Genomic DNA, 22,226 nt, shown 5'->3' with positions numbered 1-22,226 from the left:
TCGTGGCGCGAGTCACCCGGTTGGAGCAAGCGAGGCAGAGTAGGTACCCCGGGCGTCAGCGTCAGCAAAACGAGGGATCGAAAGGATCGACCAGGCGTTCCAAGTAACCCCTCCGAGTATAGTCGCAGAGCTCTGTAGGGCAGGTGATGATCCTGGTGGTCTTGGACAATATATAGAGCGCGGGGACATTCATCCCCCGCAATTGCCCACATGGCGCCATCTTCTGGGCTCTGGGAGGGAGCAGACCCTACTTGTGCGCAAAATCCCGCACTCCTTGGCTGTATGCCTCTCCCACATGGCATCCCAGGCGTCCAGAATGAATGACCCCCACTCGACGTCATTTTATGATCCTTCCCTTGCTAATAAAATACACGATACGGCCAGTTCTATTGTCGAAGCTGGTAGGCAACAGTCGGTCAGAGGCGCAAACTCACTGGGACGGCGAACACGAAGGATCGGTGCCCAGCACGCCCAGACGCACTAGGGAAAACTCTTGGGGTGAGTCAGATTCCCTTTTGTCTCCTCTTGTGCTTTGCTTACTGTCTCTTCTCGAGCCTTGACATGCGCAGAGAACCAATCAGCATAACCCCCAAGGCTGGGGCACCCACCGCAAGTCTGGACTGTGGAAACCCTGGGGGATCCGGGGCTCTGAAGACAAAGACTCCCAGCAACTTGGATGAACGCGGAAAAGGGAGATCAACCTCGAACTTTGACTCTGCATCGAGGATGGGATCAACTGTGCTTTAAACCAGGGTTAAGCGACAGCTGAAACCACGAATCTCACCCTGGTCCTTTTCGAAATGCGCTTTGGGCGCCGCCATAGGACGAGCTCAAGCCACACACGGGACAGGAGCAATAAGGCTCTGCGAAGTGATGCCACCCAGTGCGACTCTGAAGTCTGCTGTGGTGGGCGAGCGGCCAAATCCACCAATCGAGCCCTGCACTATGACAGCCAGCGACATGCTGCGCCCCGACCAACTGTCTTTGTTATTCTTCGTTGCATGCGCCATTTCTCTTCTGGACTGAGCGCGGGGCGATACGGCATTAATACCTGTCTGACAGCCAGCAGTCCAACGCATCTTATCCCAGGGGCCTCTCGAAGGCTGGATTCTTCCACTGTTTCGCATCCCCTTGAAGCTACCAACTCTGCCGGCATTCATCCACCAACATGAGTGAGAAAATATCTCCCACCACTGAGGCACCCCTTCCTACCTTCGAGGAAGCCGTTACGGAGAAAGTTCCGCCTTCGAAGGAGGTGCAATCTGCGGTGGACGACCGTCGAGGATCCACCGCTCTCAACGTCATCAAGAACCCCCTCCAGGTGAGTGTCAACATTCCCATACAACATGACAATGGCGATTCTGGAAGCTGATTATGTCGCGGAGAATAGGCTGTCACTAGGGAACAAGCTGTTTATGATGCCCGCAACTTCGCCGCGACCCATGGCTTGGAGGAGCACGCCGACCTCTTTGGCAAGGCTGCTCTTGTCGCGCGGGACCCGGACGGATTCGCCACGATTCCTGAGCTCGACGAGGACGAGAAACATGCGCTGCAGTACGAGTTCGAACATAAATGGCATGGCCCTAAGATGTTGTGGTACTCCATTGGCCTTTGTGCTGTCGGAGCCGCGACCCAAGGATGGGATCAGACTGGCTCCAACGGAGCAAACCTGCAATTCCACGACGAATTCAACATTGCGGGAACCGGAAGAGATGAGTGGATTGTGGGACTCGTCAACTCTATTATTTTCCTGACTGCTGGTCTCATGTATGTTCTTTCCATCTCTGAGAGGGACTGTTTCTGACTGCACCAGTGGCGCCTTCCTTACTGATCCCCTCAATCACTACCTTGGGCGACGTGGAGAAATCTTCCTAACCTCACTGTGTCTCACTGCTACACCAATTGGATCCGGCTTCGCAAAGTCATGGCAGGGGTTGTTCGCTGCACGATTCGTGATGGGCATCGGCATTGGTGCGAAGAACGCCACGGTCCCCATCTTCTCCGCTGAAATGGCTCCCCACAGAGTTCGAGGCGCACTTGTTATGTTCTGGCAGTTATGGGTCGTAGCAGGTAAAGCCATTGAGACATATCGTGTCTAATTTATCACACTAACCGTAGACAGGTATCTTCCTCGGTCTCTGTGCCAACATCATCGTCAAGGACACTGGCAGAATCGCGTGGCGCCTTCAGCTCGGTTCAGCGTTTATCCCATCCTTTATTCTTGGTCTCGGTATCTTCTTCTGCCCAGAATCACCTCGATGGTTGATGAAGCATGGTCAAGTCGCCAAGGGATACAGATCTATGGCGCGCCTGCGGGCCCATCCCATCATCGCCGCCAGAGACTACTACTACTCGTTCGTCATCTACCAGGAGGAAATCAAGGAAGCCCGTGGTGCAGGATACTTCCGTCGTATGGCGGATTGCTTCAGCGTTCCCCGGATCAGGCGATCAAACTATGGTGCCTCCACCGTCATGCTTGCCCAGCAGATGTGCGGTATCAATAGTAGGCCTCTCTTTCTAATTGTGTTATGTTCAACGCTGATAGTACCACAGTCATCTCTTTCTACAGCTCAAGTATCTTTAGGGATGCTGGCTACAACGACGAAGAAGCCTTGTATGCATCTCTGGGATACGGTGCCGTCCAGGTGCTGGCCACTATCCCTACTCTCTTCCTAATCGACACGAAAGGCCGTCGGACACTGTGTCTCATCGTGAGTCGCCTAGAGCCTGCGCACTGACTGTAACTAATTATGATATAGACTTTCCCCGGGATGTGCATCTTCTTGCTGGCCGGTGGTCTCTCCCTTCTGAAGCAAGATGGTAGCCGTGGGGAGCAAATTGGACCAGTCGTGCTGTATGTTTGCCCCTCTTATCCTCAAGTGCTGGTCACTAAATCCCTCTCAGTTTTGTCTACCTATTCACCATATGTTACTCTTTGGGAGAAGGGCCGGTTGCCTTCCAGTACTCCTCTGAGGTGTTCCCCACCATCCAGCGTGAGCAGGGCATGGCTTGGGCCGTCGCCATCAACAACACCTTTGGTGGGCTTTCCCGAGCGCAAACAACAGATAATCTCTAACTAATTTCTACAGCTGGAGTCCTCAGTTTGACATTCCCTCGTATGACGACAGTCATGACACCAACTGGTGCTTGTACGTGACCTCGCCAAGCTATCTTATGTCGTTGCTAACGTCGTCTAGTTGGTTTCTACGCTGGCCTTAACCTCATAGCCTGGGTCATGATATTCTGCTTCGTTAGGGAAACCAAGCAACTGACCCTCGAGGAATTGGATCGTAAGCTACAATGCTTCGCTTTATGAACTTTCGGTATGCTAACGTCCTCGCAGAGGTCTTCTCAGTGCCCACAAAAGACTTCCTCAAACACGAAACCACTGTCTGGCTTCCCTACTTCTTCAAGCGGCACATCCTCCGCAAGAAGATTCCTAAGCCACCGGCTATCATCGCTACATCTGATAAGACCGCGGCTGGCGCTACCAACGCTTAATGGCAGGAGTCAATGGTGTGGACCAATGACATCTCGAGATACCCTGGGATCTAAGGACAGCTTTGGGAAATTTCGGCAGTTTCTGTGACTTTGAGATATATATTGATGTACGAGAGGGATCTTGGTAATGATAGTTGGTACCAATGGTATGGAAAGACGAGGGTCTCTCTTGCTTCATAGTCTAATCGATCGCTACTACATTTCTGCGTCTGCCATGCCAAACGCTAGGCACAACCCCACTCCAATTTTCTAATGCCCCCTCTCGTCTTGATCTAGGATTAAATAGATGGCTGCCCTGCCCCAACAGCAACAGCACTAAGATCCAGAAACCCACAGACGGGTGTGAGATCCCCAGACGAAGAGGTCAGCATAGCATTAAGCCCGCTCCCAACTATACCCGCCACTCCCCACGCCGTAAGAACAAGAACATAGTGATGAGCAAATATCTCGCCCTCCTGTAGTCGGCTTTTCAGAATACCAGGGAGAGTACTGAACCCGACTTCGTGGCCGAATTCCACAGTTGAAATTGCTATATGAGGAATGTCGATGCGTTACTCGTCTGCGAGAACGAGAAAGGCAACGCCCCGGAGAATAAAAAGAGAGATAAACAGGGCCCGAGGGCTCATTGCCCTGTTCAGAGATGGAGATAGTAGGCCACCAAGCGCGAGCGCCAGTAAGCACGCTGGTGCAGTGTAGGGATTGTTGGCGTTAACGTGGTGGGAGACCGTGGGGAGAAAAGCAGCGAGGAAGGATAGGAATAACTGGAGAGGTATGCGCTTAAAACCGGCTGGAGGAATTTCAGTTGAATGGTCGAATTTCCGCACGGGTTCGTGTTTGTTCTTATTGCCCAGGGCGAATATGAGTGTTGTCACTCCCACGACAATGAATCCTGCCCCTGCAAATTCGAGAAACCTTCCAACTTCCGACGCATCGCGAAGATGAAATTGAAGAACCAAGGAAGATATAAAGCAAACCGCAGTACCAGGCAAAGACCCCAACGGGCCAATCGCGGTCCTTGAAAGGGAGTGCAGGGGAGACTCTCCAACCCACATAATAACAGCGAGATATGTCCATCCGACGCCGATACCACCGAGGAACAAGGAGGCGAGGGTCCCCTCCACTGAGAAAACAGCCAAGCTCTGTTCCTGCTGCGGTGACGGCGCCAGCGCTGCTGTGTTCAATCAGTGATGAGCTCTTTCCGTGGAGCGAATGGGTCGTCGCAAGCTCTTCCTGCTTTCGGCCGGCATCATGCTGGTGGGCTACACCGTCATGACAGGCCTGAACGGCACGTTTGAGACAACGGGGAATTCGGCTGCAGGAGTCGCGACGATCCCGTTTATTTTCATTTACTTCGCTGGTTATGATATTGCTCTGTTCGTGCCCTCCTCGTCTTCTCAATGGTCTCTGCTAATCCTCCTAGAACACCCCTTCTGACCGCATATCCCTGCGAAATCTGGCCCTTCCGACTACGATCGCGCGGTCTCATGGTTGCTTGGATGTCCTGCATCGTAGCCGTCATCTTCAGCACCTTCGTGCAACACCTTCGTGAACCCGATTGCCATGGATGCAATCGGTTGGAAGTATTACCTCGTCTACGTCTGTCTGTTCATTCCGTGGCTTGCGAATACTTTCTTCTGGTATCCTGAGACCCGCCGGTTGTCTTTGGAGGATTGTTGCTCTCAGGTTTGATAAGTCTTCAGTCACGCAGGGGCGAGAATTGGAAGAGATCGTGGTTAAGCCTGAGATGAGTTGGCCGAGGATAGTAAGAAGTAGGCTTGTCATGTGGAAAGACTCACAGCAGGTGACGAGTAGTATAGGTTGACATGGAAAGAAATCGCAGCCATATTAGAAGAGGTAGCTCATTCTGATAGGGTATTCTATGTCCCATCCGCCCTCGTTTTGCCATGTCGCTACTGCATCATCTATCTTTCTTCACTACCGCTTAAAGGCAATCAGTCTTTTTTTCATCAACTGCAACAACCTCCTCGAACCATAATCCAACTATATATCTACTCCTCACCACCATGAATAAGCACATTCTCTTTCTCCCGAGTAGTCACCCCTTCATCCCTAAAAACAACCGGATCCGACCGCTTCCGATTAACTGACAACTGAAAGACATCGAGCCGCTGATACCCACCCACAACATCATGATACTGTTTCCCCTCAACACACCTCTCCAGATCCAAATCCGCATAAATGATCCCTTCTTCATGCTGAAGGTAGTCTATTTCCTGACGCTCGCCACTCTCTGAGACCGTAAACGCGGGATGTTGTGCGCCCGTTGGGTCGAGGAACATCGATGCACCCCGGGGAGAGCGCTCAAGGGCGCCCCGTACTGTATCTGGTGCGCTTGAACCGGTGGTTATTGTTTCGATTGCGGCGTTGTCGAGGAAGGCTGAGCACAGGACGCCGAAGCATTTCGCGTCGAAGCAGTGCGCTGCGGCGCGGGTGCGGTTTGCGGCGACGTTGTCGTAATTTGCTGTTCCTCCTACCTCACCAGAGTCAGATGGGACTCTCGTTGGCCAAATTGCAGGCCACGTCGAGATATGGATCTGCTCGGCCTGGGCCATGAGTGTATACCTTGCAAGCGGGTTCGTGTTCTCGCCGCAGATGAGGTTGCCGATATTCCCGTACTCGGTCTTTGAAACACGCAGACCATGCCCGTCGCCGGGGCTCCAGGTGAGTTTCTCAAAGAAGGTAAGCATCAATTTGCGATGGTGCGTGAGGACTGAACCACTGCCATCGATGAGGAGGTTCGAGTTGTAGAGCGTTGCAGTGCTGAAGCGGGACTTTTCGGAGATGCCGATGCTGACGATTGTCTTTGTTGCGCGGGCTGCGGAGCGGATGGCGTCGATTTCTTCTCCGTCGGCGTATATGGATTCTGCGACCATGCGTTGGAAGAGGTCGTGGTTCTCGGTAGGTGGTCGTAGGGCGCTCCAGATGGGGAATGCGGAGATATATGTCTCTGGGAAGACGACGACTTGGGCATTGTTCTTTGCGGCTTCGTGGATGAGGCGGATTGCCTTGTCGGTTGTCTTGCGAGCGGACAGGAAGACAGGTGCCACATGGCACGCAGCGATGCGAGTAACAGACATGTTCATGGATAGGGACTTGAGAGAGGAAGTAATGTTGGACGGTTAAGAGGGTTCAAGTATGGATGAGTGGACCAGCGGCAGATCCCGCAATTGCCGCCCGTTCCGCTGTGCAACCATGGGGTATCTATCTAAATACATTGAATTTCTACTGGAATCGCTTCGCTTCAGCCTTGAACTTGCGAGCCGGCACCCTCTGATGGAACAGGTGGTCCAGCGTCTCCGTGCTCATCCCCTTGGTCTCCGGCAGCCTATAGAAAGCCCATATTAGGAGTAGCACCGTAAAGGCCGCCGCGGGAAAGGCAGCTTTCCCCTTCAGGTTACCCTCAGCTTTGTTGAGCATATAGGGAGATACAACCGAGTTGACAACCGATAGAATGTAGTAGGTTCCCCGTCCAAGCGCAATCGTCTTCGTTCGCAGATTACTTGCCCCAATCTCAGCGGCGATGGCATATGGGATAGGCCCAATAGTACACCCTGGAAGAGTCAGATTGAAGCTAGGACAAGATTTGGAGAACTTACCGTAGCAGAAGAACCAGATCATCAGCAGTGCAGACTGCGCCCAGTGAATGGCAGAGGCCTCGGGTGCCACCCCCAGGAATGCGACGACGAACATAAAGGGCATCATTGCGATCAAGCCGGTGATATAGATGGTACGACGGCCGATATGGGTTTGCAGTACCCAGGACAGACAGGTACCAATAAAGGAGAGAGAAATCGTTCCTAGTTCGTTAGTAGACGGACGAAGTGACGGTGCATGGAACTTACCGAGAGTGATTTTGAACGAGTCTCCTGAGGACAGGCCAGCGAGGGTGAAGAAGTAAGTAATGTAGTTCTGGATTGCCCAGCCTGGAAGCAGTTGACACCCCCAGCTGACAATGGATATTTCCGATCGACGGCGATTCGTGCCTTGAAAACACTCACGGTAAGAGCTTCCAATCTGCATGTCGTGCTCAATTTGTATGGTGTTCTGGATATTTGCGATGATCGGTTTCGTGTCAATGACCCCGTCCGGAGCAGAGATGGTTCGTTTCAAAGATGCCTCAGCTTCCTCAACACGACCTTTACGTATCAGCCACCATGGTGAGTCCGGAGCGAGCCATGTTACAATTAACAAGGGAAGCGGGAATGCCCACTGCAGGGCAAAGGGAAGCCGATAGGACCACTGCGACGGGATATTCAACGTGCCCGTCAGGACACCGGTCGATATCAGCCTTCCCATCACCCAGCACAGGTTGACGAACGTCGTCAGATATCCACGAAGCGCGAGGGGACAGATTTCGGCGGCATACGACGGACAGGCCGAGGCGAAGAAGCCCCAGGGAATCGAGCTGGAAACAAAACGTTAGGATGAAGAATAAGAATGAACCTACATAGGTACAAGGCATACCATAGTAACTCGCCCACAAGGAGAACCTCAATCGACGGAGCCAAGAAGGTGATAGTTATGAAGCCAGTCAGGAATATCAGCGACACCATGATGACTCTCCTCGCGCCAAATCTTTCAGAAGCCCAGCCGTTCGCAAAGGTGCCAAACATCAAGCCCACCAAAGCCACCACATTGAGTCCTAGTTGCCATTTGGCTGGGATGCTCCAGCTTCCATCATCCAGCTGCACGCCGTATTTTTCCTGGAACTGCGGGAAAGCGTAGAAAGAGTGGACAATTTGCATGTCGTAGGATTCCATGACGTTGGTGAGGGAGATTAAGACCGACCATGTCACGGCCGGGCGATAGTACCGAAAGGCATCTCGTACAGTCAATTCGGTCTCTGCTCTTCTGCCGACCTCGACCTGCTCATCATGAGGCTCTTTGAGGGGCGTTTCCTTCTCGCTGATCATTTTCGCGTTTGCGTTGGTCTGGGTGCTGTTGGGGAAGCCATGGAGTTGCCAACCTTGATATATATAGTACTCCCATACCATTGCGATGATGCCATCTAGCATGCAGGATATCGTGCTTGAATGCCAAAGACGAACTCGAGAAACCGTCTGTTCATTTTGATACAGACCGGCAGTCGGCCGGGAATCGGAAACGCATGGGAAAGGACAGTGTCAGCACTGACAGGCCCATTCTACTAGACAATGGCCAATCGGCTTGTCCCCAGACGGCGTCATAGCGACCCCAGCTGTCGTGTCCCGGACTCCAAAAACGCAGCCTGGAGTCGGTGGCAGTTGACCACATCTATCATCAGAGCAGACAAGACAATAGTTGATACTGACAGTGGATATGGGTCGCCCTCAGCGTTCGCCTTGCCTGCAATGTCGATACAGAAAGGTACCTAGTACACCTCCTACTTGGCGTTAGCCTGAGCTAAAACGAGAAGGTCCGGTGTGATCGTCGACAGAACACCTGCGGCAGCTGCGAGCGACTGCAATTTGAGTGCTCCTTCCAGCAACCCAAGCCTAAATCTTGCAAGCACAAGAGTCCCGAATCTGCGCCTCCAGAACGACGACGCGCGAGTCGGGCTTGTGTCGCATGTCGTCGTCTCAAGGCTCGCTGCTCGGGCGAACTGCCAGGATGCGACAACTGCTGTCGACACCAGAGACAATGTCGCTATGCAGCTTCAGACCTGCAAGAACGCAGGACGTTGAAGCCACCGAATGGCTCCAAGGACTTGCCACTCAGCCCGCTATTTCCCATCCGGCGCCAGGAGATGACTGACGCCATTGATGGTTATTTTCGTCATCTTTACCCCATCCCTTCCTTTGCCTTCCTCCATGAGCCATCTGTTCGACAGCACTGCCATCATGGCACCTTTGACCAACCTCTTGCTCTGGCACTTGCTGCTGTTACCCATGTATGTCTCCGTCCGTGCCACGACAAAGCCCAAGAGTGTAGAGCATGGATTAGCCGAGCAGAGGCAGACGTCTGGGAACACTTACACCAGCCCTCCATCTACCGGATCCAAACATTGCTTCTTATTGTTCACTATCACATCCAGACCGGCGAGTTCTCGCGCGCCTATATGCTAGCTGGAATGGCCGCCCGATCTGCCACAGCCTTACGACTGAACTATGAACGACCGGAGCTTGGACTCGTAGCGCAGGAGACGCGCCGACGGGTGCTGTGGGCGCTGACCAGCATTGATGGCCATTTTTCGGTTGGTCTCCCCGAGTACGAGACAATGCCCTACGCCATTGTCTACCAGCAGCTTCCACGCCCGGAGCAAGAATTCGCCGGTGAGGGCGACGCGCAAAACCATCTCAATCTCCTGGCTGCTTGTTTCAAATTATCCAAGATCCAGCGAGACGTGATGCGACTGACTCGGCAACTGGCTATATCTGACAAGCATCTTGTGGAACTTCCAGGCCTCGTACAGGAGATTCAGAATGATCTCTGGCGGTTTCATGCGGACCTAGAACTCACAGCCGACTTCTCCATCTCAGCAACCACTGTCGCATTGAATATGAAAGATTCACGTTGGTTTCCGCGGTACCTGCTTGCCTCGCTCTCGTGGCATCAAGTTCATTGTGACCTCTACCGCATCTTCCTCCCCGGCTATGCCGAAGCAGTCCCACCGGTGATTATGAACGCGACAGATCCGAATTTTAGGGCAAATGCAGCTGAGATGTGCCGCATCCATCTACAGCAAATCTTCAAGATTCTCTATGGCGTTCTTCAACTGGATGTCCCCTTGTTGCCATCATACGTTGCAGTCTGCACATATCAAGCTGCACGATTGGCCTTGTTTCTGCCATCTATTGCCAGCGCAATGGTCCATATTACTGCAAAGAGTGCTCGCAACAATGCCAATACGGCTTTGGGAATTCTACACAAATTCTTCCCAGCCGCACCTTGGGCCCAGGACATCATTGCCGACCTCCAACACCTGATGGAATCAGCAAAGGAAGGAATCCATAGGAGGCTAGAGGAAGGAAGATGGCCATCTTCCCAAAGTCGGCATGACCAACTCGCTGTCCATAGCCTGATTAAGCAGGCCAACTTCGTGGATGATGGCTACGACAGCTAGCTCTGCCCCTGCTGGGCAAGGCTGATGATCCCGCGTACCAGGCAGCTCGCGATTCGTAGTCGAGATGACGAATATTGGCTCCAGATTCTATATTCCCTCACTGTAAATGCACTGGATGGATCCCATCTGGGAGCCAATGTTGAGTCCCGCTGGCCGACTGCCGCCGACATCCGGTGGAGAGTGGTGGACCGCGACTTACGGCGGATTGTTGCCATGCTTTGATGCAGGTTCATCATAATGGAAATATCGGGGATGGGGTTTCCAGAAGAATAGCGGGGGAATATGAATTCTATCCACCTGCTTCTTGTGCGTTGGGGACCGGTACTCAAATCTAGTACACCACCAGCTTTCTTCCACTTTTCTACATTTCTCACGGTCGCATTGTGACTTCTTTAGGACAATATACCATCTGCGTCAACATGGCCTCCGACAAGCGCCCAAACATCGTCTTCATCATGGCGGACGATCACGCCTCCAAGTCGATTTCCTGCTACGGCGCTGGCATCAACCACACGCCAAACCTCGACCGTCTCGCGACCGAAGGTATGCGCTTCAACCACTGCTACGTGACGAACAGCATCTGTACCCCATCGCGAGCGGCCATCCTCACGGGAACGCACAATCATGTCAATGGAGTGATGACACTCGCCTCGAAGATCAACAAACGCCTCCCCAACGTCGCGAAACAGCTCCGGACAGGAGGATACCAGACCGCTATGATTGGGAAGTGGCATCTTGGAGAGGGCAAGGATCATGAGCCGACAGGGTTTGATTACTGGAGTGTTGTTCCTGGACAGGGTGAATACTATGATCCGCAGTTCATCGGACCGGATGGAATGAAGAGGGAGGCTGGGTATGCGACCGACATCATCACGGACAAGAGTCTGAACTGGATCAGGGCGCGCAATACGGAGAGGCCGTTCTTCCTAATGTGTCATCATAAGGCGCCGCACCGGAGTTGGGAGTATGATGCTAAGCACAGCCATCTGTACACTGACCCCGTTCGACTCCCGGATACGTTTAGCGATGACTACAAGAACCGGGCAAAAGCTGCAAAAGTGGCCAAGATGCGCGTGGCAGAGGATCTCACATATGGGGATCTGGGTCTTGTCCAGCCTGAAGGGGGTGCCGACCTTGTAGGGGCAAAGATGATTGACACCTGGAACTGGTATGATCGCAAGGTCCCGGCGCTCGAGGACGTGACGAAGCTGCGATTGATGGCCAAGGAAGATGGCACAGTCTTTACATTCAAAACGCCCCAGGAACTGGCAGAGTTCAAGTTCCAGCGGTATATGCAACGGTACCTGCGCACGATCCAGAGCATTGATGACAACGTCGGTCGCATGCTAGACTTTCTCGATGCAGAGGGTCTGGCAGAGAATACCATTGTCATTTATACCTCTGACCAGGGATTTTTCCTAGGCGAACATGGCTGGTTCGATAAGCGGTTCATGTATGAAGAGAGCTTCCAGATGCCGTTCTTGATCAGATACCCTGTTGAGATTGCCCCTGGAAGCAAATGCGACGATATTATCTGCAATGTGGACTTCGCCCCAACCTTTCTTGATTTCGCAAACGTCCGTATTCCGAACTACATGCAAGGCGTCAGCTTCCGAGAGCTGCTTCATCAGAAGTCTCCGGCAGATTGGCAGCAAGTTGCATATCATCGGTACTGGATGCATCGGGATGTGATCCACGAAGCATACGCCCACTACGGTGTTCGAGACCAGCGGTACAAGTTGATTTACTGGTATAATGAGAATCTTGGCCTTGAAGGTACTCGGCCTGGTGGCGAAAAGAAGGAATGGGAGTTGTTTGATTGCGAGAAAGATCCGTTGGAACTGTTCAATTGTTACCATGAGCCTGAGTATGCGGAGGTGGTTGCGCGCATGACGAAGTTGCTAGAGGACAAGATGGAGGAAATCGGCGACGAGCCAGTCCATGAGATACGCCGAAGCGTTACTTAGTTCTACCTTGGCTATCGCTTTACGCGCCACAGGGTCTCTTCGGTCTTTAGAGAATTCCCTGTACTACAATCCTGAACAATGCCCTCTACTTCAAGTGTGCGGATGAATGACCCCTTATCCAAATGCCTCAGAAGAGACACTCCTGGCATACAGAGTAAATACTGAGCTTCATAAACATTTAGCAGAGCATCACAGCTTTCCTGTCATCTTCCGGCCCACCGATAGCCCAATCCTTCTAAAAATAGAGCCGCCCGTGGCAGATGGGCGAGACAAAGACACAGTAAGGGCCGATGGAGGCTTCTGAAGAGTGTCTCAAATTCGTGGTCTTCCCCTGCAAACACCGGTACAAGATGCCTTCGCAGATAGCACATGACACCGTCTATTTTGGACAGCTAGGAGTCCCCAAGGCTGAACTCACTCACCCTTCCTCAGATCCTGTCCGTAATGAAGCCGCTGCCAGATGGCGCCATCTATCCCAAGTATTCTCCCACGAGCGGACACTCGGGCGCCAGAGCCAGAGCAATTGCCTGCCTGCCAATCTCTACATCAAAAGACGAGACTTGTTCACACTCGATTCGTTCAAGAAACACAATGTACTCCATCTCATTGCGCAGGATCTCGCCGAGGAGGCTCATGTCATGGAAACCCTGTCGCAACATCCACAACCGAACATCGCTCATCATTACGGTTGCCGAGTTCGAAGGGGCCATATCACCGGCCTTGTTCTCGATCATCCCCATATGAGTTAGGGACCTATCTCAGGGCTGACCTGGGGACAATTGATAAAGAACCATTCATGGAAGTCTTGGAAGCAGCCACTTCGCATCCCCACTCGCTTGGTTTGGCTCACAATGACCTGAATCCGACAAACGTCAACTTGAATGAAGCGAAAATGCCAGATTTGATCGATTTTGGATCGTGTCGTAGGATCGGCGAGCAGCTAGGCGTGATTAGGGGAGCTGAGCGGTGGATAGAGGGGGGATGGAAGGACTATACTACGTCTGAAGCGCATCACGATTTATACGCACTGAACAGGATTCGCGCGTGGTTGGACAATCCAACGTTTGATTACTAGCCCCAATTACTTTTATCCAGTCGGTCCTGGCATAGTGGTCGTGCGGTATGGTTCGTGTAAAATAGATGTTTGATATCAACCGTGTCTACAACCAATGTCGAAGCACCAAAGGTTGGTCGGGGTATATACAAAAATCAATCGGGCAGTTTTACTCAACTTTACGGCGTTGTGATGTAATGAGCTCTGCTCTTGTAGAAAAACCTAGTGGTATTTTCGCTACATATCGTATCATCCATCCGAACAACCTTGGACAAAAGGTCAAAAATCAAACACTAACCATCCTCACAAACCTCGTCCCCAACTCATCCGCAGCCATCGGATTGCCCCCGGTAAGCAACTCGCGATGCAGCGTCGTCTGCCCAACCTTCTCCCCGGCTCCGGTAACCATCTCCGCACCTTCATTTCTCAGAGCAGACTCGACTTTCTCGACCTCCCCGCCAAGCATCGTCTCCATGACCTTTTCCTCGGCGTCGCTCCACGAGGTAATCTTGTACCCCTTGTACGCGAATTCGTCGTCAGATGTCTTGGTACTGAGGAGCGCATAGGGGCCGTGGCAGATTGCAGCGGTGGGCTTGTTCTCCTTGTGGAAGTAGGACAATATCCGGCCGAGGTCTTTGTTGTCGCCGAGATCGGAGAGCGGGGCGTGGCCGCCGGGTATGAAGATTCCGGCGAAAGATGAGAGTTCGTCAGTGGTGATGCTGGACAATATGCGGGGGCGAGAGAAGCCATTCTCTTTCTTCATGCGCTCGAGCAGGTCGTTCTCGCGGCGGCGCTTGTAGAAGTTTCCGGCGAAGGCGAGGAGGGATTCGCTGTTTGGGTCTGGCTGGGGTTCTTGGCCTTTTGGTGAGGCAAAAGTGATTTCGTGGCCGGCGTCGAGGAGCTTCTGCAGGGGTTTGGCGAGCTCCATTAGGAAGAAGCCGGAGGGTTGGGAGACGGTCTTGCCGCTGTCTTGGCCGGTGGTCTTGTGGAGAGGGAAGGAGTTGGCATCGCTGAGGATGATGAGGATCTTCTTGGAAGGCATGTTGTATAGTCTCTCTTTGCTTTCGTGTAGTTTGTGGATAATGAGTGCCAACTGGGTGGTTGTGGATGTATAAGTAGAGTAAGAATGGCGTGACATCATCGTGATGTGCAGCCCTACCCAAGTCCCCTGTCAACAGTCTGCAACTGCCCTGTGGCAACGTCGGGATGTGAGTGGATATCTCCAAGGAACATATTATCAATAATCTATCAGTAGTCTACATGCATCATCATGACAGCTACATCTTCAACCGGTAAATCAGCATGCGCACAACCCAGTTCGGACTCCCTGTTTCACCCTCCAACGACACCACCGCGCCAGTGATCTTCTCCATCAATTGACGCATTTTCGCCTCCGTGTACTGTATGCTCCCAGCTTGGAGAAGATGCTGCAGGACAGTCTCCTTTAATGGCACGTCTAGTCCGCCCGCGGACCGAGACCGGTTGGAGAATGGCCCGCAGCTGCACGTTTCTTGGGTTGTGATCTCAGGGCGTGAATCAAGGGATAAGAGAATTTGCACTCGTCAAGATCCTCGCAGAAGCCTTTCTGGCCGGTATACTGTTGATATGTCAGTTGTGTTCTTGCCGGCTTTCTTGGACACCTGCCTCTTCTGTCAGATTTTTGTAGTCGTCTCGAATCTGGAAGAACTCGCCGAGGACATCGCTCAGGGACGCCAGTTGCATGTCAAGTCTACCCGGTTAGCCTCGTGAGATTTGCATGCTGATAGGCTTTGCTTACCCTTTCCGTCGTACAGGCGCGATTTGTGCCATCAGTCGGGTGAGTAGGCGGAAAAGACCACCGGTTTCTGACAACGAACGTTAGCTCCAGCATATATTCATTCTATAATGACGGGACACACTCTGTCTGATCATGGCCAGATACTCTACCTCTGAAGGACACTCGCCTTGGCGTGTCCAATATAGATCACAGCTCTGGCCAATAAAAAAGATTTCGCATCTCCCCCAGGTAAATGTCCATGCAGCGGCTATCGCCCAGCTGTTGCACCTTGCCCATAACATCCACGAGGAGATGATTCGCCGAGTTTATTCTTTGCTCAGTTCCAAAGATCATATGAGTTGATGGCCGACCGCGGCGGAGCGGGGAGTGGTCTTCAATGTCATCGAGCCTGGTATGGTCAGGGAAACGCATCAACCCTTCAATACCAGGAGGGACTCACATCAACGAAGCATTGTGTAGCGTTTGAGCGATGCGCTTTAACTGGTTGACGCGATTGTCACGAAGGACTAGCCAGACGTTGAGACCGTCGATAAATTTTTCTCGTATTCCTTTGGGAGAGAGCTGATATACTCGGCCGGGCCAAGAAGGTGCTACAGAATCCACGTCACTATTGCTTTTGATCACTATGGATGGATGAAGTACCTCGTCGCTCAGAGTCACGGATTCTAGTGGACTTGGCTTTTCGTGCGGGTCAGACGAAGAGAAGGAAGACCGCGCTGAAGATCTAGGAGAGCCTGATCAAAACGTCGGAGATGCATCAGACACAACGGACTCGGAGTGGCCTCTGCTTCTGCTTTCATTATCCGGGGCTCCTGCGCCCCTTTTGATGCTGGGATTGGCTCCTTGTGTAGAAGCGAGGCTGTCTCGTCGCGGAGCTGGGTGCTATAGCGAGGGCATCGCAGACTCCAGGCGATATTGCCGGGGACTTGGTATCCTTGTGCCTCGAGGTACGTCTGTAACTTCTTATCTTTGCCTTCACCTGCAGCGAAATCGGCCATATTTTGCAGATACTGCCTTTCATACTAATTGGTGACTTCTCGGACGTGCTGCTTTGCTTGTTCTACACTGAGATTCTCCCACTGCATGAATAGCTACACGGCGCTTGTCATGGCGGTCTCGTCGCTCTCCGCTTGGAACTCTTCCCATTCAACATCGAAGGAGAAGTAGTCGTTTGCGAGGCCGAGAGCGGCGTAGCACGGCTTGACAATGGGTTCGATGAGCTTTTGCTCATCGTCAGTGAGGAGGATGCCCATGCCGAAGCGCATCAGCATGTCAACAAATCTGCGACTGTGAGTACCGAATGTAAGCCACCAAGCAAAGAAAGCTTACGGCGCGCCGGTATCAATGATGCGATAATCCACATATTCATCCGGGTTATCAAAACCTCGCTTCTTGTTGCGTTTTGCCGTCGTTGAGATCATCTCCTTCCACGACTCTATTACCACCTCGGCGTTCTAGCTGCGTCTTGGAATAGATCTGCTTGGTACCTAGGACTGATCGGACGGTGCGGTACTCTGTCTCGTCGAGAGCGATGTTATCAGTGTCTAGATTCAACTACTCGACGTTAGCTGGCGATCACACATGGAGAGCTGGAGTACACACTGTCGACCTGGCCGCCGACTCAACGACATTGTCGTACATAAAGGCAACTATAGATGACAAGTTAGCGACTGATCCGATTCTCCAGTAGACGCGACCGTACATTCAAATATATAACAGAGGACAGCCAGTCGCTCTGGCTTGCAGAATGGCAAAACGACGGCCCCGAAGTGGCCCTCCCACGGGTTACAGGACCCCCAGCGCTCGATCGGCCCGATGAAATGCTGCCAGTCGGCTCGGCATCGCAGCGAGCCCTCGTGAGATTAAGTTGAAGCATTACAGATAAACTCTGGTTTGCATCAATATGACGTCCCCCGCGCTCCACTCCCTCTGGTTTCTGCTGCAGATACCCCCATCGCAGAGCACAGTGGTGCACCTAATTGATGCCATTGAGAATGATCTACAAACTGTTGATCCCACCCTACAGAGCACAGCGAACACGCAATGAGGCTACCAGATAACCTTAGTCTCAGTAAGCTCAGCGAGCCTGGAAAGAATGCATGACAGGATGACCGCCAATGAGGTTGGATAAGTCACCTGGGTGCTGCAGAAAAAGCAATTATCGTGGATTGTGTCGCACAACGTCAGCTATTGACTCCTCGTAAGCGCTGACCTCTGGTCATCTTGCCATTCTGTCCTACTCCTTTTCATTCATCATTGAGCGACGAGAACTGAAACACGATGGACGGCATCAAAGCGGACGAAGGGTCCGCACTCGAAACGTTTCATGGGCAGTGTGCCGACAAGGGTCTGCTAAAGCGGCCAACAGGGCTGAAGCAAGAGGATGTACTCGACGGGATCAATGATGAGAGCACGCTCTTGTGAGTGACTCACTGAAAGACTTGAAGGAGACTGACAAGGCAGACGCTACCTCCAGGCGAACGGGATGGACCCTGCAAAGGCCCTCGATCAACTCCAGCAGGCGACTGAATTTCGCGCCAAAAACGATGCGACTCGCCTATATGACGCGATCAAAGTGGATGACTTTGAAGATACTCGACTTCAGGTGAGCATTCTGTCGCAGGCTCTCGGAAGCCAGAGATTGACTCCTCCAGTATCCGACCTGGACAGGCCGCTGCGACCGAGAGGGACGACCGATCCTGATGTTCGACATTGCTGCTCTCGATAAACAGACAATGGCCCATTGGCGTGAGACTCGCGATAAGCCATCGGACTCCCCCAGCATGCCCCAGCGAGCTCTGGTCTACTTTGAGAACTTCACGCGCTTTGTGCTGCCTCTCTGCTCGGCGGTGCGCGGCGAGCCCGTGACGAGTTGTGTCTATGTCGTCGATGTCTCATCGCTGGGATTGAAGCAGGCCTGGGATGTCCGCGAGTTTGCTCAGGATACAAGCTGGCTTCTGGCGACCTGTTTTCCAGAAACAATCCATCGGGTTTATGTTCGTTGCCTTCTAGGAAGATTCGCCCGTGCTTGCTAACCACCGACTCCAGGCATGCAATTGCCCGGCTCTTTTGTCGACTCTTTGGAAAGTGCTGAAGCCATTCATTGAGCCGGTGACTGCGACCAAAGTCCAGTTCTTGCAGAGCAACGAGAGCCACTCCTTTCTCAGCAAGGAGATTGATCACGCCAACATCCCGAGCAACTTCGGGGGCGGATTCCAGTTCAAAACAGGCATGCTTCCAGACCTCGATGATGAAACGAAGCGGGCTCTGGACTGGACTGTGCCGCAGGGAGAAGCTACTCCTAGCATTCCCTCTGGGCCGCTGAAATGGGTCCAGTCAGGAGGCCAGAAAAGGGCAGTGGCCACAGGCACGGCAGACGGGAAGGCGAGGCTCGTAGAAATAGCTAGACTGCGCTCTTAGACAGATACACCGTAGCCATTTTGGACAGCTATGGAGATCTTTTACAGTTGACTCCTGCGAGATCGCGTAAACCATCTGCATCCTTTATGAACAGCGCATCTCTTGGCGAGGCGCTACTGTGGCACAGTGGCCCTGACGTGGGGGTGCGACATTGGGCCGTGTCCGATTCTTGTAACACGGTCCAACGGGGCGGTTTTGGCTTTCAAACTGCTTGGCTGATCTACCGTGCAGGAGTATATTACTGAACTACACGTGCTATACAAAAAAAGGTGACCTGCTGACTTGAAAGTCAGTTCGGGACAAGTCCGCGCGGGGCCCTGGATTGCGATCATCGCGGCAGCAAATCTCGGTAATTTACCTGCAACACCGGACTGACGCCTATGCGGGGTAGCGGGGGAGCGGAATATTGGGTCTTTGGCTCTCTGGTTTGTCCCCAGCCGATCCAACTTTGACTGTCTGGCCCAGTGCTGCTCTCGGGGTTGACCTGCGGCGATGGGCGGTGCCTGGCAGCTTTCGGCCCAAGAGTCGGTACTTTTTAGTGCTTTTGGGCTCGCGATGATCGCAGCTTCCAGGTCCAGCAGCAGACTGGTAAGGGGTGATATAAGGCGAGGAGAGCTCGGCGTGGGATACAGTTGCGCACAATTCCATCGTTTGCATCCTTCGTCTTTGGTACCCCATAGATACTCCAACTCAACCTCTCCCCTCTCTTCACAACAACATGGCAGTCAAGACAGAGGCTCTCGTCTCAAGAGAGGTTAATGTCCCTCCCAAGCTCGAGGCGATCACCCTCGACAACATCCGCGCCGATGAAGTGCTCGTGGAGATCCATGCGACCGGTATCTGCCACACTGACTTTTCATGCATGAACGGCACTCTGCCTGCCGCTTTCCCCAGTGTACTTGGACACGAAGGTACTTTTGCCCCGAACCAGATACAGGGGGGGCTAGACTGACAAGAAATAGGTGCCGGTGTTGTTGTCGATGCTGGCGAAAAGGTCACCCACGTCAGCAAGGGCGACAAGGTGCTGCTCAGCTTCGACCACTGCGGTGCCTGCTACCAGTGCGACGAGGGTCATCCGGCCTACTGCGCCGAATGGGTTCCTCGCAACTTTGGCCAGAAGCGACCGGACGGTAGCCTGACACTGGCCGATGCGAGCGGCGCTCAATTGCACGGCAGCTTCTTCGGACAGAGCTCTTTTGCCCGTCACACCATCGTCAGCAGTGCCTCTGTCGTCAAGGTTCCCACCGACACGAGACTCGACCTCTTTTCGCCGCTCGGATGTGGTATCCAGACTGGTGCTGGTGCCATCTTGAACACGTTGGACGTGCAGCCGGGCAAGTCAGTCGCCATCTTCGGTGTTGGATCGGTCGGTATGAGCGCTGTCATGGCTGCCAAGCTGCGAAATGCAAAGATCATCATTGCGGTTGACCTGCAGCCGCAGCGTCTCGAGGCTGCGAAGAAGCTCGGTGCGACGCATGCTGTCAACGGTGGAGACGCCGACGTTGTTGCTCAGATTCAGAAGATCTCTGGCAAGAACGGTGTCGACTACTCGGTCGACTGTGCCGGTGTTCCTCAGGTCGTCGAGAAGGCCCTCGACTGTCTTGGGACTCGTGGAAAGGGTGCCACCGTCGGAGCTCCCAGCCCTGGTGTCCGCGCCGGTGTTGATGTTTTCTCTCATCTCGTCTTGGGTCGTCAGTATGTTGGATGCTGTGAGGGAGACAGCGATACCCAGAAGGTATGCATCCCATATTTAGTCGAACGAGCTGCTGCTAATGAGTGTTCAGTTCCTGCCCTACCTGATCGAGCAGCACAACAAGGGACTATTCCCTCTAGATGAGATGGTCACATACTACCCGGTCAATGAGTTCGAGAAGGCGTTCAAGGAGGTCAAGGAAGGAAAGGCCCTGAAGGGTGTTCTGCTCTGGAACTAGACATGCCGTTATGATTTTGCATAGCATAATGAATGAAGACGATTTTACTTGCACTTACTGTCGGAGCGCAAATTGGAAAGCAAAGGATAGGAACTAACTGGGTATTTGTAGTAAAAGTGCAAGTACCCTATGAGAAAACATGCGGAGTAGTCAGTCGATCGACCAGGGGCGAGGGGGTCTTTGGGTCCCCTGTGAACAGGAGTGTCGCATCCAGCTGCATATGAATGGACCACTTGACCTGTCAGCATGCAACGTTCCCATTCTCAGAAGAGTAATTCGGGGAAATTGCAACGGACTCGCCGTCGGAGACATCCATAAGCCACAAAGCACAAGAATAACTCCGCGGAAACATCTCGAGTCGTTCTCTTTGGTGAACTATTCCTTCGTTCGAGTTGCGATACTTTATAACGCATTCCGGGAATTTATAATCTACTGCCGACCGTCGTGGATGCTGATCTGGCCCGTTATATAGAGATTCGGGCTGCCCGCTATCAAGAGTTCGTAACAACCAGAGCATTGAACAGTCCTATATTTACAATGGCAAACACAATCTGCCTCATCACTGGTGCAAATCGCGGAATTGGACGCGGTCTCGTCGAAATCTTCCTTGCTCGACCCAATGTCACAGTCATCGCTGCGGTCCGAGATCCCAACAGCGCATCCTCCAGCTCCCTTCTGACCCTTCCTAAAGGGCTCGGCTCGAAGGTGATCCTGGTGAAGATCGACTCCAAGTCATCAATAGACCCAGAAGCGGCAATTCAAGTTCTACAGAACGAGCATCAAGTCAATCATGTCGACGTCGTCATTGCCAACGCCGGAATCTGCGACGACTTTTCTACGGTGCACTCTGTTCAAATCCAGACGGTCAAGGAGCATGTTGATGTGAACGCATACGGTACTCTGTACCTCTACCAGGCTGTCTATCCATTGCTTAAAAAGAGTCAGAAGCCTGTAATCGTCGGTGTCGGAAGCCCGTTGGGTAGCATTGGCGGGATGGAGCAAAGTCCGTATCCAGGCGCTGCATATGGGCCTAGCAAAGCCATGCTGCACTGGATACTGCGCAAGATTCACTTTGAGAACGACGAGTTCGTCGCATTTGTGGCGGATCCCGGGTGAGTTTTGACTGACCTGACCTGATGCTTGGAAATATTGCAGCTGCTGATGGATTCTAGCTTTGTGCAGACTGACATGGGTAACAGTGGAGCGAGGAAACACGGAATGGAGAAGGCCTTCCAGACCGTAGAGGAGAGCGCTAACGGGATTGTGAACCTAATTGACAGCGCGACGAGGGAGTCAGTGGGCGGTCAGTTTCGTGTCTGGGATGGCTCGCACATCCCTTGGTAGTGTGCCTGTATGCTGTGTTTAGTCCAAGATGCTTCAAGTAGTTCAAAGATGCCGTTTAGCATTGGGAATAGAGATGATAGATTTTTCCGGGCCAGAGTAACAGCATGAGCCGGCCCTTCAGATCAATTGGTGCATTTCTATCAAACAGGTCCAGACAAAAGGTTCCACA

At 52.7% G+C, this 22,226-nt stretch overlaps 9 protein-coding genes across 9 annotated transcripts; 5 read left to right on the top strand and 4 right to left on the bottom strand.

The window, feature by feature from the left end:
* The first annotated feature begins 958 nt into the window (after positions 1-958).
* On the top strand, positions 959-3,777 carry BDV17DRAFT_185873 (uncharacterized protein). Its single transcript, XM_073755035.1, has 10 exons — positions 959-1,321; positions 1,391-1,767; positions 1,814-2,070; positions 2,123-2,503; positions 2,554-2,711; positions 2,760-2,854; positions 2,905-3,038; positions 3,090-3,149; positions 3,198-3,290; positions 3,344-3,777. The coding sequence occupies exons 1-10, from the start codon at positions 1,169-1,171 to the stop codon at positions 3,499-3,501; spliced, it is 1,866 nt and encodes a 621-aa protein (XP_073612146.1). The 5' UTR covers positions 959-1,168; the 3' UTR covers positions 3,502-3,777.
* Positions 3,778-4,896: 1,119 nt separating this feature from the next.
* On the bottom strand, positions 4,897-5,396 carry BDV17DRAFT_186397 (uncharacterized protein). The gene has a single exon (XM_073755037.1). It carries the CDS (start codon positions 5,281-5,283, stop codon positions 5,023-5,025), a length of 261 nt encoding a protein of 86 aa, XP_073612145.1. The 5' UTR covers positions 5,284-5,396; the 3' UTR covers positions 4,897-5,022.
* On the bottom strand, positions 4,897-6,703 carry BDV17DRAFT_272377 (carbon-nitrogen hydrolase family protein). Its single transcript, XM_073758881.1, has one exon. It carries the CDS (start codon positions 6,603-6,605, stop codon positions 5,511-5,513), a length of 1,095 nt encoding a protein of 364 aa, XP_073612144.1. The 5' UTR covers positions 6,606-6,703; the 3' UTR covers positions 4,897-5,510.
* A 41-nt stretch (positions 6,704-6,744) lies between these two features.
* Positions 6,745-8,472, bottom strand: BDV17DRAFT_300343 (general substrate transporter; the record flags this gene model as incomplete). Its single annotated transcript, XM_073764040.1, has 4 exons — positions 7,987-8,472; positions 7,365-7,927; positions 7,119-7,319; positions 6,745-7,073 (listed from the first exon to the last, which is right to left on the bottom strand). The coding sequence occupies exons 1-4, from the start codon at positions 8,433-8,435 to the stop codon at positions 6,745-6,747; spliced, it is 1,542 nt and encodes a 513-aa protein (XP_073612143.1). The 5' UTR covers positions 8,436-8,472.
* Positions 8,473-8,820: 348 nt separating this feature from the next.
* BDV17DRAFT_300341 (uncharacterized protein) lies at positions 8,821-10,655 on the top strand (the record flags this gene model as incomplete). Its single annotated transcript, XM_073764039.1, has 2 exons — positions 8,821-8,868; positions 8,918-10,655. The coding sequence occupies 2 exons, from the start codon at positions 8,821-8,823 to the stop codon at positions 10,562-10,564; spliced, it is 1,695 nt and encodes a 564-aa protein (XP_073612142.1). The 3' UTR covers positions 10,565-10,655.
* Positions 10,656-10,755: 100 nt separating this feature from the next.
* On the top strand, positions 10,756-12,548 carry BDV17DRAFT_300339 (sulfatase family protein). Its single transcript, XM_073764038.1, has one exon. The coding sequence runs from the start codon at positions 10,984-10,986 to the stop codon at positions 12,529-12,531; it is 1,548 nt and encodes a 515-aa protein (XP_073612141.1). The 5' UTR covers positions 10,756-10,983; the 3' UTR covers positions 12,532-12,548.
* A 1,323-nt stretch (positions 12,549-13,871) lies between these two features.
* On the bottom strand, positions 13,872-18,106 carry BDV17DRAFT_284010 (class I glutamine amidotransferase-like protein; the record flags this gene model as incomplete). Its single annotated transcript, XM_073760459.1, has 14 exons — positions 13,872-14,615; positions 14,896-14,999; positions 15,092-15,182; positions 15,230-15,314; positions 15,363-15,429; positions 15,484-15,556; positions 15,630-15,750; positions 15,802-15,910; positions 16,135-16,372; positions 16,460-16,643; positions 16,692-16,816; positions 16,857-16,906; positions 17,065-17,215; positions 18,044-18,106. 14 exons carry the CDS (start codon positions 18,104-18,106, stop codon positions 13,872-13,874), a joined length of 2,205 nt encoding a protein of 734 aa, XP_073612140.1.
* Positions 18,107-18,791: 685 nt separating this feature from the next.
* On the top strand, positions 18,792-20,713 carry BDV17DRAFT_300331 (NAD(P)-dependent alcohol dehydrogenase; the record flags this gene model as incomplete). The annotated part of the gene is made up of 3 exons (XM_073764037.1): positions 18,792-19,675; positions 19,745-20,517; positions 20,567-20,713. Exons 1-3 carry the CDS (start codon positions 19,501-19,503, stop codon positions 20,711-20,713), a joined length of 1,095 nt encoding a protein of 364 aa, XP_073612139.1. The 5' UTR covers positions 18,792-19,500.
* A 334-nt stretch (positions 20,714-21,047) lies between these two features.
* Positions 21,048-22,137, top strand: BDV17DRAFT_272310 (SDR family oxidoreductase). Its single transcript, XM_073758880.1, has 2 exons — positions 21,048-21,825; positions 21,886-22,137. Exons 1-2 carry the CDS (start codon positions 21,251-21,253, stop codon positions 22,055-22,057), a joined length of 747 nt encoding a protein of 248 aa, XP_073612138.1. The 5' UTR covers positions 21,048-21,250; the 3' UTR covers positions 22,058-22,137.
* Positions 22,138-22,226: the final 89 nt, after the last annotated feature.

The sequence above is a fragment of the Aspergillus undulatus genome (assembly GCF_047715775.1).
Source record: "Aspergillus undulatus strain CBS 261.88 unplaced genomic scaffold BDV17scaffold_55, whole genome shotgun sequence".
Lineage (NCBI taxonomy): Eukaryota > Fungi > Ascomycota > Eurotiomycetes > Eurotiales > Aspergillaceae > Aspergillus > Aspergillus undulatus.
The sequence above is the reverse complement of the archived record's forward strand: the minus strand, read 5'-3'. Positions and strand labels throughout refer to the sequence as shown.

What these genes read in the sequence shown, in the direction of transcription:
- BDV17DRAFT_185873 (XM_073755035.1), top strand. Translation starts at nt 1,169, where the DNA reads ATGAGTGAGAAAATATCTCCCACCACTGAGGCACCCCTTCCTACCTTC. An exon ending in TCATCAAGAACCCCCTCCAG is followed by an intron (nt 1,322 to 1,390) that starts GTGAGTGTCAAC and finishes CGCGGAGAATAG; the next exon opens with GCTGTCACTAGGGAACAAGC. An exon ending in GACCCTCGAGGAATTGGATC is followed by an intron (nt 3,291 to 3,343) that starts GTAAGCTACAAT and finishes ACGTCCTCGCAG; the next exon opens with AGGTCTTCTCAGTGCCCACA.
- BDV17DRAFT_300339 (XM_073764038.1), top strand. Translation starts at nt 10,984, where the DNA reads ATGGCCTCCGACAAGCGCCCAAACATCGTCTTCATCATGGCGGACGAT.
- BDV17DRAFT_272377 (XM_073758881.1), bottom strand. Translation starts at nt 6,605, where the DNA reads ATGAACATGTCTGTTACTCGCATCGCTGCGTGCCATGTGGCACCTGTC.
- BDV17DRAFT_186397 (XM_073755037.1), bottom strand. Translation starts at nt 5,283, where the DNA reads ATGACAAGCCTACTTCTTACTATCCTCGGCCAACTCATCTCAGGCTTA.
- BDV17DRAFT_272310 (XM_073758880.1), top strand. Translation starts at nt 21,251, where the DNA reads ATGGCAAACACAATCTGCCTCATCACTGGTGCAAATCGCGGAATTGGA. An exon ending in GCATTTGTGGCGGATCCCGG is followed by an intron (nt 21,826 to 21,885) that starts GTGAGTTTTGAC and finishes GATGGATTCTAG; the next exon opens with CTTTGTGCAGACTGACATGG.